The following is a 13,692-nucleotide window of genomic DNA, read 5'->3' on the forward strand; positions in this document are numbered from 1 at the left end:
ACACACTTTGACTTGGGGATGTTTTAACATTGCATACCTTTGTCACTCCTCCACCCTGTACCCTCAACTCTCCCTTTAGCTTTCTTCTCCCTGAAGATAGCTAAAGATTGAACATATATGAACATGCTATTTTCCTATGGCAGCCACATAATAATTCTTTCTTTGCCCTTCACCATGTCTCTTTATTTGGCATAGAGGGGTAAGGAGACAAACCTACTGAGAGTATGGAATCCCTGGAGTTTGGTCTTGGGTGCTAAAATCTCCAGTTTCATGCCCAGCAGTAACATCCAGCCCCAATTCTTCCTATCCATTTTGTTTCCCCTTCTCTCATAGAGACCTTTACCCTCTGCCCCAGGTTTTGTCCTCAGTTTTACAACCTTTTTTTGGAACAAATAAACAAACATCTGGAATCATGTGGTATTTTTAATTAAAAAGTTTGTGTTTGGCTAGAAATAGGAAAATCATGAAAAATGGCCTGTCGGGGAGCTCAGGAAGGCCAAACGGATGACGTCGCTGGCTGTAAGTGGGTTGAAATTGAGGGAAGTGAACACCTGTTCAGTACAGCCTGCGTCCTCTAGTGTCCCCCTCCCAGCCATTAATATTTACAGCTTTTGGTTGTTTTTTTTTATCCATTCTAATGAAATTTTTTAAAGTTTGGACTGATTGAGAGAGGGCTTTTGCTTTTCCAATAACCTTGGATTTGCTGGAATGTGTATATTTTATAAAAGGGTGTGGTATTAGGATTTTCAGGTTTTTCATTTCCCCTACTCAGAATTCCATATGCTTCAGGTCACTTCAGGGGCGTGTTCTGCTTCTTCCATCAGTCATAAGAACTGCTAACAAGTTGAGGCTGTGGGAGACAGGACAGCATGGAGGGGCTGGAGGCTCTGCCTTCAGGCATCCTGCAGTCTAATCAGAGACACTGGGACCCCTTATAGAAAGAAAGCTGAGGCCAGGCTAAATACATGCGCGAATGCTGGAAAGGAAGTACACGAGACAAAATTAGGATGAATTAATTTTAAAACACCTCACTTGGCTTCATTCATGATTCTACAGTAGCACAATCTTTTATTCTGTAAAATAGATAAATGTTCTAGTAAGCTGAAAAGAAGGGGTTGGTGTATTGACTGAGAAGGACTGAAGAGGACAGAAACAAAGACCAACAAGTGAGTGAGCATTTCTTTTTAAGGTAGTGATCAAATTAAAAAAACAAAGCATCTGGTTGGTTAATACCAGATTAGGATTTAAGTACAGAGAGATTCATTTTCATGCCAATTGAAATGAATATGTTTGGGAAATTCTCCCTCCTAATTTCCGGGAAGGTCCAGTCACTTGTTTCATTTTGGTGGATTTTAGTGTAATTGGCTCCATTTTGGTTTAAGCTTGACGTGTTGGGGACTCAGACCTCTTCTGGTGTTTAAGAGGAGAAATGAGTGGAAATATCCATGGATGGAAGTAAGAAACTGAGTTTAAAGCAACTTTCTCTGGGGGATTTCAGACCAAGAAAGAGAATTTGGAGAAGCCAAGTAGAGGTTCCTGTCTAATTGCAGACTGAAAATAGGTAGGAGTAGCGTTATTTTTGAAGAATCTAATTTGGTGTATGAGAAAAAGACATACCAAACTCCTAACTTCCCAGCCCATGCCTCAAATATGTTAATAGAACTGTAGGGCAGTTAAGTTGACCTTGGAAAGCAATGCTAGCATGTGGGCCCTTCTATAGAATAAAGCCAGGAACAGCAAAAAACAAAACAAAACAAAAAAACCTAAGCGGAAGAGAAGTTTTATTGGAAAGGGAAAGATAAAGCTGCCTAAGAAGCAGACAGAACTAAAGCTGGTGATCCAACCTCCAGTGTTTGGGAGTTCGCTTTAATCCCCTATTCAGGAATTTGGGAGCTAAGTGGGGAAGGGGTTTTTGTTTGTTTGTTTCGTTTTTATTTTTTCCCAGGAAGGCCAGTAGCATTTCAACTGGACCAGTATGGAATATATACTTTCAGTAATGCTGGATGATCTGGTCCCTGGAGGAGAGGACAGCACAATTGTCCTAAGGACACCAATGGAACACAGCTATTTGACCCTAGAGGCCACTTGTTATCTCCTATCCCTAGCAAGAGAAGATGTAAACATTGTATTGTGCTATCTTCCTGTCCCTAGCAAGATGCAAACATTGTAAAGGTGATAGGAAAGTTTATTAGAAAAGAAACTCAGCAGAGAAAGAGCACATGGCAAAGACAAGGTATAGGAAGACAACCCTTCAGTCCATCTCAGACATCTTGTTCTGTCTTCTTAACAGATCTTGGCCTTTGGCTAAACAGGAAGAACTGGAGTCTGTGGGAAGATAGCTTTCTGGTTGACAGTTCTTTCTGTTTCCTAAAAGGTTTTGACACCAGAGATTTACTTTCTTAGCCTTATTTCTCCATTCAGTTTTGTCCTTTTTTATTCTTTTGTAGCCCTGTCCCCATTGTCAGGAAAGCTTTGGTTTATCCAGTTATTCTGACATCTGCAGGTTTTATAGACTGAAATTCTCTGATTAGCTGATTTTTCTATTAATTCCTATCCATAGGATGTAGATAATCTTATCACAAAGGTTAGGTATGATTATTTTCTATTTCTGATTAACTTCTCTGCTAAGCATGTGATGTATTATAGAAGTTTTGTGTGTACTGCGATGAACACAAGAACACTGAGCAGTTGGGCTGTGCATAGTGTAGTTCTCTGATGTGTCTCTTTGAGGATTTACACTGGGCTGAGGGTTATTCAAAGAACAAAATGAGAAGAATCTTTTGCTCTTGTTGTTGTTATTGTTGTACCAAATTAGATGAGATATGTTCAGAGGCTGAAAATAAAGTGAAGGCCTTTACATTAAATCTGAGGAAAGGGCAAATATAGTTGAACTCTGGTGGCTACTGACAGAAGAAGATGACAAATTCCTTGGACTTGCTCATTTGCCTTTGAAGTGGCCTGAAGGAAGTGAAATATAACTATACAATGGTTAAAATCCTGACTGGATTGGATCAGGAGTTGTTTTAGGTCAAGGCTAGTTTAGCTTTTTGATCAAACGAAATCAGTGTTTTATCTCAACCCTTCTGTACTTCTGCAACAAAGCTATAAGATCATGCTGAACATAGCTCCAGTGTTGCCAGAGTTCCTCATCCTCAGCTCTTTATTGTTCTTGTGCATCTGTTTCCTTAAATAGTCTCAGCAGAAGCATTAGCATGAAAATGAAAGAGCACAGCAACTTGGAATTTTCCATTTGAAGCTTCCTTAGTCTATGGGGTCAAAGTTCTGTCCTTCGGGATGCTAATGCAAACTGTGTGCTGTTCCTGGGCAAACTGTTTCTCCACTAAATGACAAAGGAGATGGGAGCCAGAAAAATAATGCAATGCTAATTCCCAAACACAGACTTGCTCAGAGGAGGCCCCACTTTAGATTGTTGCTCCCCCTTCCCCATTTCTCTTCCCACCCTCCCCCCAAAGGGGAAAAATATCCTGTGTTTTTAGGACAGACATCTGTGGGAGAGTAATAAAACATCTCCCTTGTGGATTAGCTCTTTATTCCTTTATTTATCTTACTATAGCTCATCAGTTTCTTCCAAATCAAGGAGAATCCAAGAGGATAAGACACAGTCCTTTTTTGTTTTTGATTAAGGAAAGCCATACAACAGTCCTCCTCTGCAAGTTTTCTTTTCTCAAGGGACAGTGTTCTTACTTGTGTCTAATTTCTCCCTTTCTTCATCTGCTCTCCTGGAATCTCTCTGGAATTTTTACTTCACATAGTGCTGAAATCAAATAATCAATGTTCTCTTGAAGGAAGGGCAGGGCATACTGCTGTATCTGGGCCATTGTGAAGCACAGAGGAACTAGGAGAGCAGAATGAGCCTACTCTATCCACTCCTTTCTTCTATCAAATGCCTGGAAAAAAGTATTTTTTATCTAGCACACATCAACTGAGCATGTACTGTGTGGTAAGTCTCATTCAAAACAAGGGTAGAATGATGCATAAAGCAGTACTGAGCTCAGAATAGCATACTCGAAAGTACAGTGCTTTGGAACACTGAGCAACTCTCTCTGGAGGACCCTGGGAATCCTCAGAAGCAGCTCATAATTCATATCTCTCTGACCCCTCATCTTCCTATCTCCTGTCTCCCTTTGTCTCTATCACCCACCTCCAAATGTTATAAGGTGAATCATCCCAGAAGCCACATTTTAAAATATAGAATATTGGAGTCTTTATTAATATACAGTTAATAGGCTGCAGGCCGCCAGTTGTTACAAAGGCCTGCAGCATGGAAATACACATAACACAACTAGAAAACATGCTAAAGAAGAAAGAAATAACAAAAACAATACCAACAAGTCAATTCAGCTCCAATGGAGAGCTGAATTGGGATGCAATGATGACTGGAGACAAGACAGGAGAAGGACACAGGACAGGATCACAGAGACACATGTGGCATGGAGTCTACGGCTAGGCTGGTCTGGGCCTAAATAGGTCGGCACCGGGAACAGATCCTCAGGAAATTCCCAGTCTCAGGCACTAGACTGACAGATGCAGTAACCTATCAGCCAACTGCCTGCACCTGCCTTCCAGGTTTCCTTCCTCCAGCATGAAGACAAGATGCCAGACCCTACCATCTACCATGTGGCCAATATGGCACTGGCCAGACCTGGCCTCCTTACTTAAGAATTCTTCATCCCTATGGCAGGCCACAAAAACTAGAGCCTTCTTTCTCTAAAGCCAGGCAGGAAATTTGAGAATACTATTCTGTTCTTCTTCTGCCCTGTCTTTTCTGGTAGTGGCTTATAAAGTGTGCATTTCAGAAGGGGTCTTGGAAAATCCAGAAGAAAAAAAACACTACAGTGAGAAGACAAGAAAAACACAAAAAAGGGGCTGGGAAGGTGGCTCAGTGGTAGAGCGCGTGCCTTGCATGCATGAGGCCCTGGGTTCGATTCCTCAGCACCACATAAGCAAAAAGAAAAAAGCCAGAAGTGGTGCTGTGGCTCAAGTGGTAGAGCGTTAGCCTTGCGCTGAAGAGCTGAGGGACAGCACCCAGGCCCAGAGTTTAGGCCCCATGACCAGACCCAAAAAACAAAAAAGAAAAACACAAATAAGACTTGCTGTTTCCTCCTGTAATACAATGTATTTGGTCACACTTTCTGTGCAAATTCATTTCTACGTAGCTGACCATTTGTTATTGGATCTATGAATAAAAATAAGACTCTGTTCTGGGTCTTCATGTGAAGTCTTCACTTTCCCATAAAACTTTGATGACATAAATGTATTGAGCTTTTGTTAGCTTGTCTTTTGTTATAAGCATCAGCTATGACTATTAGGATCAGTAAGGAAAGATACCACAAGGAAAGGTATCTGTTCCTATACCAGACCAGTTTTTCTTCACTGAAAGCTTTTCACTTTGTGGTGTGAGAGAAAATTAAACAGTAAGGTAAAAACAAAAGCACTGTGTAATATGTTAGCTCTAAGTACTACTATGAAAATGGAAGTGGGTAAAAGAGATTGCAAATCAGAAAAAGCACTACCAAGAATGTGGTGTTGGAGTGATGACCTGGAGGGTTGAGGGATGGAACTCTGCCCAGGCAGAGGATGGGATCAATGCAAAGACCTGGGGTAGGTCAAGGTACATGAGGTATAGTCAAGAGATTGGATAAGAATCTGGTATTAGATGAAGTCAGAACAGTATTAAGGTCAAAAACTGTAGACCAACGTTGACAAAATGTTTGCACATTAAAATCTTAAAGGCTTTATTGGAGCAGATATTGATTCATAAACTGTACAGGACTGAATCACAAATGGTTTAAGGCTTTACTGAGAAGGTTTAAAGAGAAATGTATGTAAGATATTTACCAAAGTAAGTCAAAGAAATTATTTGATTGGCCAAAGTGGAAAGCAATTACATTTCACTTTCGATTGGAGGCTTCTAATTGGTTAAGCTTAATTTTAATTTTACTATTTGCATTGAATTTGGTTTTAGTTTGCTGAAGTAGAAGCCTTGGTATAGAGGCAATCTAACCTAAACAACTCCTAACTGATTATCTTAACACCATTACATGACTAAGACACAGAAGCCATTTCAAGGCTTAAGAAGAAATGCTCAAAATAACATGACCCTTCTCTTTATTAAAAAGTGACACCCTTAAATGAACAATTAATTGGAAAATAAATAAGGGACATTGTTGTTGATCAGAATCTAAGGCAAATCTAACTCTTTGCATTATAGAAAAGGTAAAAAACCACAAATTAACCTAGAAAATTGAAATAAAAGGGTGGATGAGCTGCTTGTAGAGGCACATGCTTGTAATTCCAGGTTTATGGGAAGCTTAGTTGTGAGTTTGAGGCCAGCCTCCAGCCTATGAGTCTCCATCTCAAGAAAAAGCAGAACATTCAAAAAATAAGGAGAAAATAGATGAATATGAACAAAAATAGATCAGGGGGTCATAGTATGTATATTGCATGGTAGAATTCAAGCAGAAAAACATAGGAGACAAAGACCAGTACTTTATATAATACTGAAGAGTAAAATGCATGTTAAATAAAACAGTTATGAGTAGCCATATAACAAAATGAAATGCCAATACTCACCAAGGAGTAACAACCATAGGCTGCAAAAGGAGAAAGAAAAGCATACTTTTCACAAAGGATTCTCCTCTACCTGTCTTACTTAATGAAAGATCAGTGGGAGAAAAAAGTATACATGACATCTAAATAGCAAAATTCTTATGAAACTCCAGCACCCTAATAATTCAGGGTATACTTTTTTCAAGTGCATATAAAATTTTATTGTTCTTTCAGTTCAAGTGGTTGCATAACAAATCAACCCCAAATTCAATGGCATTAGAAGCATTTTTATTGTGGTCCTAGACTGTGTAGGTCAGGAATTCCAAGATAGAACGATAGGAATGTCTTCTCTGTGTTCTGTAATGTCTGGATCTCAGTAGAAGAGTTGAAGATGCTCTGGGAGCTAGAGGCATCCAAAGACTCAAATGTCCAATGCTTTGTGGTTGCTGGTGGTGTTTGGCCAGGAATATCTCCTTTTCTTCTCCGTATGGATTTCTCCATATGGCTACCTTCATAGTCTAGTTTGGGCTTCCTTATAGCATAGTGGAAAGACAGAGAAAGATCCAGGCAGAAGTCCTATCACCTTTTAGGACTCACATCTCAGAAGTCTTACAGCATGAATTTGGCCATGCTTCATTCATCCAGGTAGTCACAGAAATCTTACTCAGGTACGAGGGAAAGAAAAACAGATTCTACCCCTTAATGGGATAGGATAGGGGTTCTCCAAGATTATGTGGGACTAGAAATATTGCTCTGCCCATTTTTGGTAAGCACAATTTTCTATAATAATACACTGCATTGCAGAAAAAGTTTCAACAATTTTTAGTAAATAGAACCTCTTAGGTAACTGTATAGCAGATTACAAAAAATTCATTCTACCCCGAGATTTTCTAGTAGTCTTTAATCTCAAGTGAAAGATACCATAAAAATCCATCTATAGAGCAACAGGGGAAACATAATCATGAAATTATTACCTCTCTGAACCTTTGGAAAAAAGGGCTTTCAGTTCACTTTAGTTTCAAAAATTAACAAAACGAAGTTTGTTTCTGATTTTTAAACAAGAAAAATCAAATCTCAATGAGAAATAAAAACAATAGCTTGGATATTCTGTGAAAGAGTTATGATAAGAAAAATTATTTTGAATTACAAGTATTATAAAATAAAAATGAAAATGATATGATAATGGCATACATGACACTAAATGAATGGAAAAGATTATGATGCCTAGAACAAGATTAGTATATAATAAAGGGGTTTCTATATGAAGCATGTAACTTAAACAATCAGTTATGCAAACCAAGTAAGAGTGAAAGGAATTTTTAAAGTTAAAATGATATTAATGAGGTAGAAAATAAAATGTGTATAAACAAATATATATATAAAATTGTTGTTAGTCAAGGAAAATTAAAATGCAAATAAAAAATAAGAAGCTACAGAGACAGGACAAAAGTAAAATGAATCCAATCAAGATCAGATTGATAATTTCCTAGAAAATAATTTCCCAAAACTGACAACAGATTGATTTCCACAGGCAAAAAAAAAAGTTATAAATACATCTCACTTATCCCTCAGACTTATAGGCAATGTTTATCAAACATTGAACACTCAGTAGTGTTGTGGTAAGTGTTTAACACTGGGTTTTGGAAGGGGTTCTCTTCACACATACATAAAGACACTACACACACTCACACACATACACACACACACACACACACACACGTACCTCCAGTAAAAAAATAATTAAATATCACTTTACGATACTGAATACAATACAGTAGTAAATAAAAGATTAACTATGGCACTAACAGAAAGATCTCTGAGACATATTTTTTGGGTGAAAACCAAGTTGACTATCAAAGACTATATTGTACATTAGAATTTATTCATTTAAGCATAAACTATACACACAGGTACTATAAAGCACAAAATTACAAATGCATGTTCCCCCACACTTGTGCCTCTAAAAAACAAAAAGCATAGAAGCAGTTGTGAAAGAATGCAATGAAAGCCCCTAACAATAGTTTCTTCTAGAGGAAGGAAGACCTGGATTATATGAGAAAGAGAAGACTCTGAAAAGAACTTCAGCTGCTTTCATATTTGAATATTTATAAAAATGTGTTTTATTTTAGCACTACTAGTAGTAATATTATACTAATACTAATAATGATAATGACTAATACTGATAAGAATGATCAGAAGGACAACCCCCAAAGAGAATGATTTATAACTATTTTGGAGACTTTGCAGATTTGTCTCCCCAAGGCCAAGTGATTAAGAAGTTCTTTCTGTGAAAACATTCCCTCTCTTCTTCACATTTAAATCTTTGTGTGTTGACAATCCACAGGCCACTTTCTGTACTCTATCACTGTTGAAGGTATTCACATGAATCAAACATTCTGGCAAAAGCAGAGATAGAGAGAAAAACAATAGAGGCCCTTGCATATATTGTATAGCTTACTGATTTATTAGCATGGGAAAGAAGACATCAGCATTAATAATGGTTACTGAATGATTCCTTAAAACCAGGCACTATGCTGGTGTCTTACATATGTTTGTAATCTACTTAATCCTAGAAACATCTCCTAAAGATGGATATTATCTATTTTTTAAATATGAGGAAATTGAAGCTTATAAAGATATTGTATTGTTTACCTGGAGTCCCAGTGCTAATAAGAATCCTTATTAGGAGCCAAGTCAGATCTATTACTGAAACCCATGTTCTCTCCTCTTTCCCCCATCAAATAAATGGGGCCATAGAACTAAGCTGAATACATTTTAATATGTTCCTTGATGACTTAAGAAAGCACTTCTGGGGGGCTGGGAAGGTGGCTCAGTGGTAGAGTGCTTGCCTTGCATGCATGAGGCCCTCGGTTCGATTCCTCAGCACCACATAAGCAGAAAAAGCCGGAAGTGGGGCTGAGGCTCAGGTGGTAGAGCACTGGTCTACAGCTGAAGAGCTGGGGGACAGCGCCCAGGCCCAGAGTTCAGGCCCCACAACTGACAAAAAAAAAAAAAGGAAGCATTTCTGTTTTTTCCAGAGTTTCAGGAATCCTATTATGAACATCAATCATCAGAGTAATAGTGAAGCATGGAACTAATGGTTAATTAGTGATAGCCACTTTGAAAGAAGCAGATTCGTGCTGAGTTGACTAAATTCAGTGCTTTGGTACACTTTAAGGTGAGCAAAATCACTGGTGTGAGGTTTTTGTTTTTTTTTCATAGACATTTAATTGTCTTTTCTTAATGGACCAAATATTCCAAAGGTCTTTTAGATTAATTCTAAGTATTCTGTCTTTACTAGTACTTATTTAAATCCTTTAAAATAAAGGATTTAAATAAGTTCTACAAGTATTACATACATGACTCACTTTCCCCCTACACTGAAATCTATAGCAAAAGATCTCTTATCTCTACAATCTGAATGAACATGAGCAGAAAGCAGGTGTCCTACACTGAAGGCTTATTAGACAACCCCTTGGTTATAGAAGATAAATGGCATTTAAAGAAAGCACAAGATGTCTCCTGAGTGTCTGGTAAACTTCAACAATCACCTGAGAGATACCTCCATGTGGCTGCATAAAAATGGAAATAAAAGAATGGCAAATAACCCATTGACTATGCACTTTCTCACCTGCTGAGAGCAAAACGCAATCCAGTGCAATTTTAGTACTTACATGCCTCTAGGAAAATAGACCCCCAAAAATCACCAATGCAAGCTGGAAAAAAAGTCCTTAAATGTGTGCAATGCTTGATGTTATAAAACCATAGAAGCTTGGTTGTTGTCCTGGAATAAAATGGACTAGTAATTTTGTTTTTTTATATTATCTACCAAGTATAATGATAATGGGTCACATGCAATTTAGGAAAGAATTAAGTCTAATAAGAAAAATCTCTAATAAATACTAACAGCATCATATTGGTTTTGCCATTGGTCTCACCTTCTATTAGCAATTTTTTAACATATTAAATGATCTGTAATATGTTGAAAATTAAGAAGGCAGTAAAAAAATTAAACATTCCAGTGCTATAAGCACTGTAGAAATGTTGGCATGCCTCTTCCATGAGACATGTACTAGAAGATATGACACATGCAAGTGTACGGCTAGAAGTCTTGATATAGTTATACTGAGCACTAAAGAGGTTCCGTGTAGGGGGCTAGCCCCTTTATTAACTGAGAGTGTGATCAAGTCAGTGAAAAGCAAGAGAAGTAGATACAATATCACCTCTTTCGGGTTTCTTGGTGACTGGAGAAGGAGAGTGAACAAGGTCTAGAACTCAAGCAAAGAATTTGGGGAGTTCTGTCTGTCCATCTAGGAAAATGTAGGGTGGGATAGACATGGAGAGATGTAACCAAGATGTTGTGAAAGCATATAGTAGAGTATACCTTCTAAGTAAATGTGTTTCAGTATCCCTTCCCATGGATTCAGATTCAGCAGTGGGTAGTGAACCTTTGACTTTATTGTTTTCGTGATTCTTATGCACATAAAAATTGGAAAGGACCACACTAAATACTATTATCAAGGGTCTATTGCCCTTAGTCCTCTCAGACATGAGACTTAGGAGGGTGGAAACTATTACTAGATCATGAAAACAGTGGAGGTCTTTGAGAGGGACTGAGAAAACTTCTGGAGTTTTTATTGTCAAATATTTCTTGAGCAAGACATTGTGCTATGCGAAGAGACGGCAAAGTGCCTTGAGAACATAGGAGCTTTGGAAGAAAGAGAAGACAGACATGCAAGCACAAAATGGTGTTACATATGCTGTGAAGCACCTTTTGCATGGAAGAGTGAAGACAAATGGGACTTGGTCATTGGATGGAGATTTGCATACGCGAGTAGAAAGCTTGCTTGACCTTGAAAAAGTGGCAGTGGGTATAGAGAAGATCTAGAAGGTCAAATACTTGCTTAGCATCCTGGTGTTGGTGGTAAATGGTGAATAGAAGAGAAGGACGTAAGCTGACTCCCAGGTTTTTGGCCTGAGCACTGTTTTGAAAGATGGAGCAATTTTATGAGGAATTTTGAAGGGAAAGATTTGGGGGAAGGAAGTCATGTTGAACTTGGAGTAACCACCTCTACAAATGGAGATGTGCTAAATCATAGCCTAATGAACATTTACTTTAAAAGGCTAGAGAGTAAGCATTTTGGGCTTTGAAGGCTAGTTGGACTTGGCTAAGATTTCAACTCCTCTGTCATGCAGTGTGAAAACTATTCAGATGTGAAAGTGAATGAGTATGGCTGTGTTCCCATAAAACCTTATTCAGAAAAACAGGTGGTTAGACAGATTTGGCTCATGGGACCTTGCTTACCACTGCTGCGGGGCCATGTAAAGAAGGCTGGGTAACAGAGGGAGGGATGATTGTGGGTAAACTAACATCACTATAGCACTGCAACTAGTATGGGAATACTAGGATCTTTCTCCATACAAGTACTGCACTGAATGAAGAGTTGTATTTCAGTGATTGTCTATAAAGAAATAAATATGGAAATATAAACTAAAATGACATTTTAAAAACTCAGTGGTTCAGCAAAATCTTAAAAATATGGCAATACCATGTGCTGAGAAAGTGTAGCATGTACAGAAAGTGACAAAGATACTTCTAAGGCAGTGTGAGCTACTGTATCTAGGTTGGAAAACTATTATTTTCTATTCAGTTTGAGTTCGTACCTACTCAAAAGATCTTAGTATTGCATTCCTAGAACTCTAGCCTAGAAAAAGATCAATATAAACAACTAGTCATGGTTTAGTTTATAATAGCAAACAAACTCAAAAACATGAAAACAAGAAAAAAGAAACTGCAAAGTTCCAAATGATTCTTTAAATAACTACCATTCAACATGAAGGAATCTACAAAATTGAAAGAAAAGGATATTCACTGGATGATTTTGTAGAATATCGTCCTTAAAGTTTAAAATACAGGGACTGGGAAGGTAGCTCAGTGGTAGAGCACTTGCCTTGCATGCATGAGGCCCTGGGTTCGATTCCTCAGCACCACATAAGCAAAAAGAAAAAAGTCAGAAGCGGCACTGTGGCTCAAGTGGTAGAGCGTTAGCCTTGAGCTAAAGAGCTGAGGGACAGCGCCCAGGCCCAGAGTTCAGGCCCCACCACCGAACCCCCCCTCAAAAAAATTAAAATACAAAATAAAACAACATTTTAAAGGATCCTTTTCTCTGTGGCAGGACTATAAAGAAAAATGCAGGAATGAAAACGTACAATTCAAAGTAAATTTACTATTGTTAGTAAATTGAGGCAAAGAAATCTAGTCTTGTAGGAGTAATTAAAGGGCTTATTTCTTTCTAAGCCTGGTGATGCACATACAGGTATTGTGAAAATTAGTGTTCTTAGTACATTACCTATGTTGTACTTTGTCACGATGATTTTACTTTGATTTTATTTTGCCCCTCCCCCACCAGAGCAAGCTTTGTATAGTGAGAAATAAGACAACACCAATACTAATTGCATATATTTTTGAGAGATAACTGAAATTATCCTTGAAAAATTCATTTTAGGGACTTTTAGTCTGATTCAGTTTCTTTTAGTCATGTTGTCTCTCCTGGAGACTGACAGCTGGCTTCCGTGTTTTATTTGGGCAGTAGATAGAGGAGACAGATTCAGCAGATACAAGGGAGGACCAGCAAAAGAGGCTGACATGGCCAGTGCAGGGGTCATTTGAGTTTCCTGACTTTGGGGGAACAAGCCTTGTCTTGGCATAGGACAAATGCCATCAAATTCTTCCCCATCACTCAGCAAGTATTCCCACTGCAGATTTGATATTACTCCAGTCATCTGGGCTGTAGGGACACTGTGTAGTGGTTTTGTGGTGTGGAAGCTATTACCTACATAACTTTTTCCTTCTTGTGGATCACTTTGTAGTGTCATGATTACAAGGCTTGGAAGAAGATAAACTCTCTGTCCATTCCTAGTATAAATGGGCACTTGAGATGAAACCACCTCATTAATTTCTCCCTGTTGCTGAAGTAGAACCTGAATCCAAACCACAGCAACAAACTGGCCCCTAAATCTCTATTAAAAACCACCTAGGGTAGTCTTGTAAAGCTTTCTTTAAACTCAGCAGAGAATTATAAAGTCAAAAGTGAAAAATGGTACAACAAGAAAGAATCATAA

The 13,692-nt window shown here is 38.3% G+C and overlaps 1 protein-coding gene across 4 annotated transcripts in view; it reads left to right on the forward strand.

Moving 5' to 3' along the window:
- Positions 1-13,692, forward strand: part of LOC105992693 (chromosome unknown open reading frame, human C10orf11) — a 1,076,746-nt gene that overhangs the window by 887,503 nt on the left and 175,551 nt on the right. Inside the window, exon 7 of one of the 4 annotated variants that reach the window (XM_013025702.1) lies at positions 1,085-1,163. The exons of the other annotated variants lie outside the window; for them this stretch is intronic. Within the exon in view, the coding sequence (XP_012881156.1) occupies positions 1,085-1,131 (47 nt within the window). The 3' untranslated portion in view covers positions 1,132-1,163. Of the gene's footprint in view, positions 1-1,084; positions 1,164-13,692 lie in introns of those variants that run through there. 4 annotated transcript variants of the gene reach the window in all.

Source organism: Dipodomys ordii, unplaced genomic scaffold (genome assembly GCF_000151885.1).
Source record: "Dipodomys ordii isolate 6190 unplaced genomic scaffold, Dord_2.0 Scaffold86, whole genome shotgun sequence".
NCBI lineage: Eukaryota > Metazoa > Chordata > Mammalia > Rodentia > Heteromyidae > Dipodomys > Dipodomys ordii.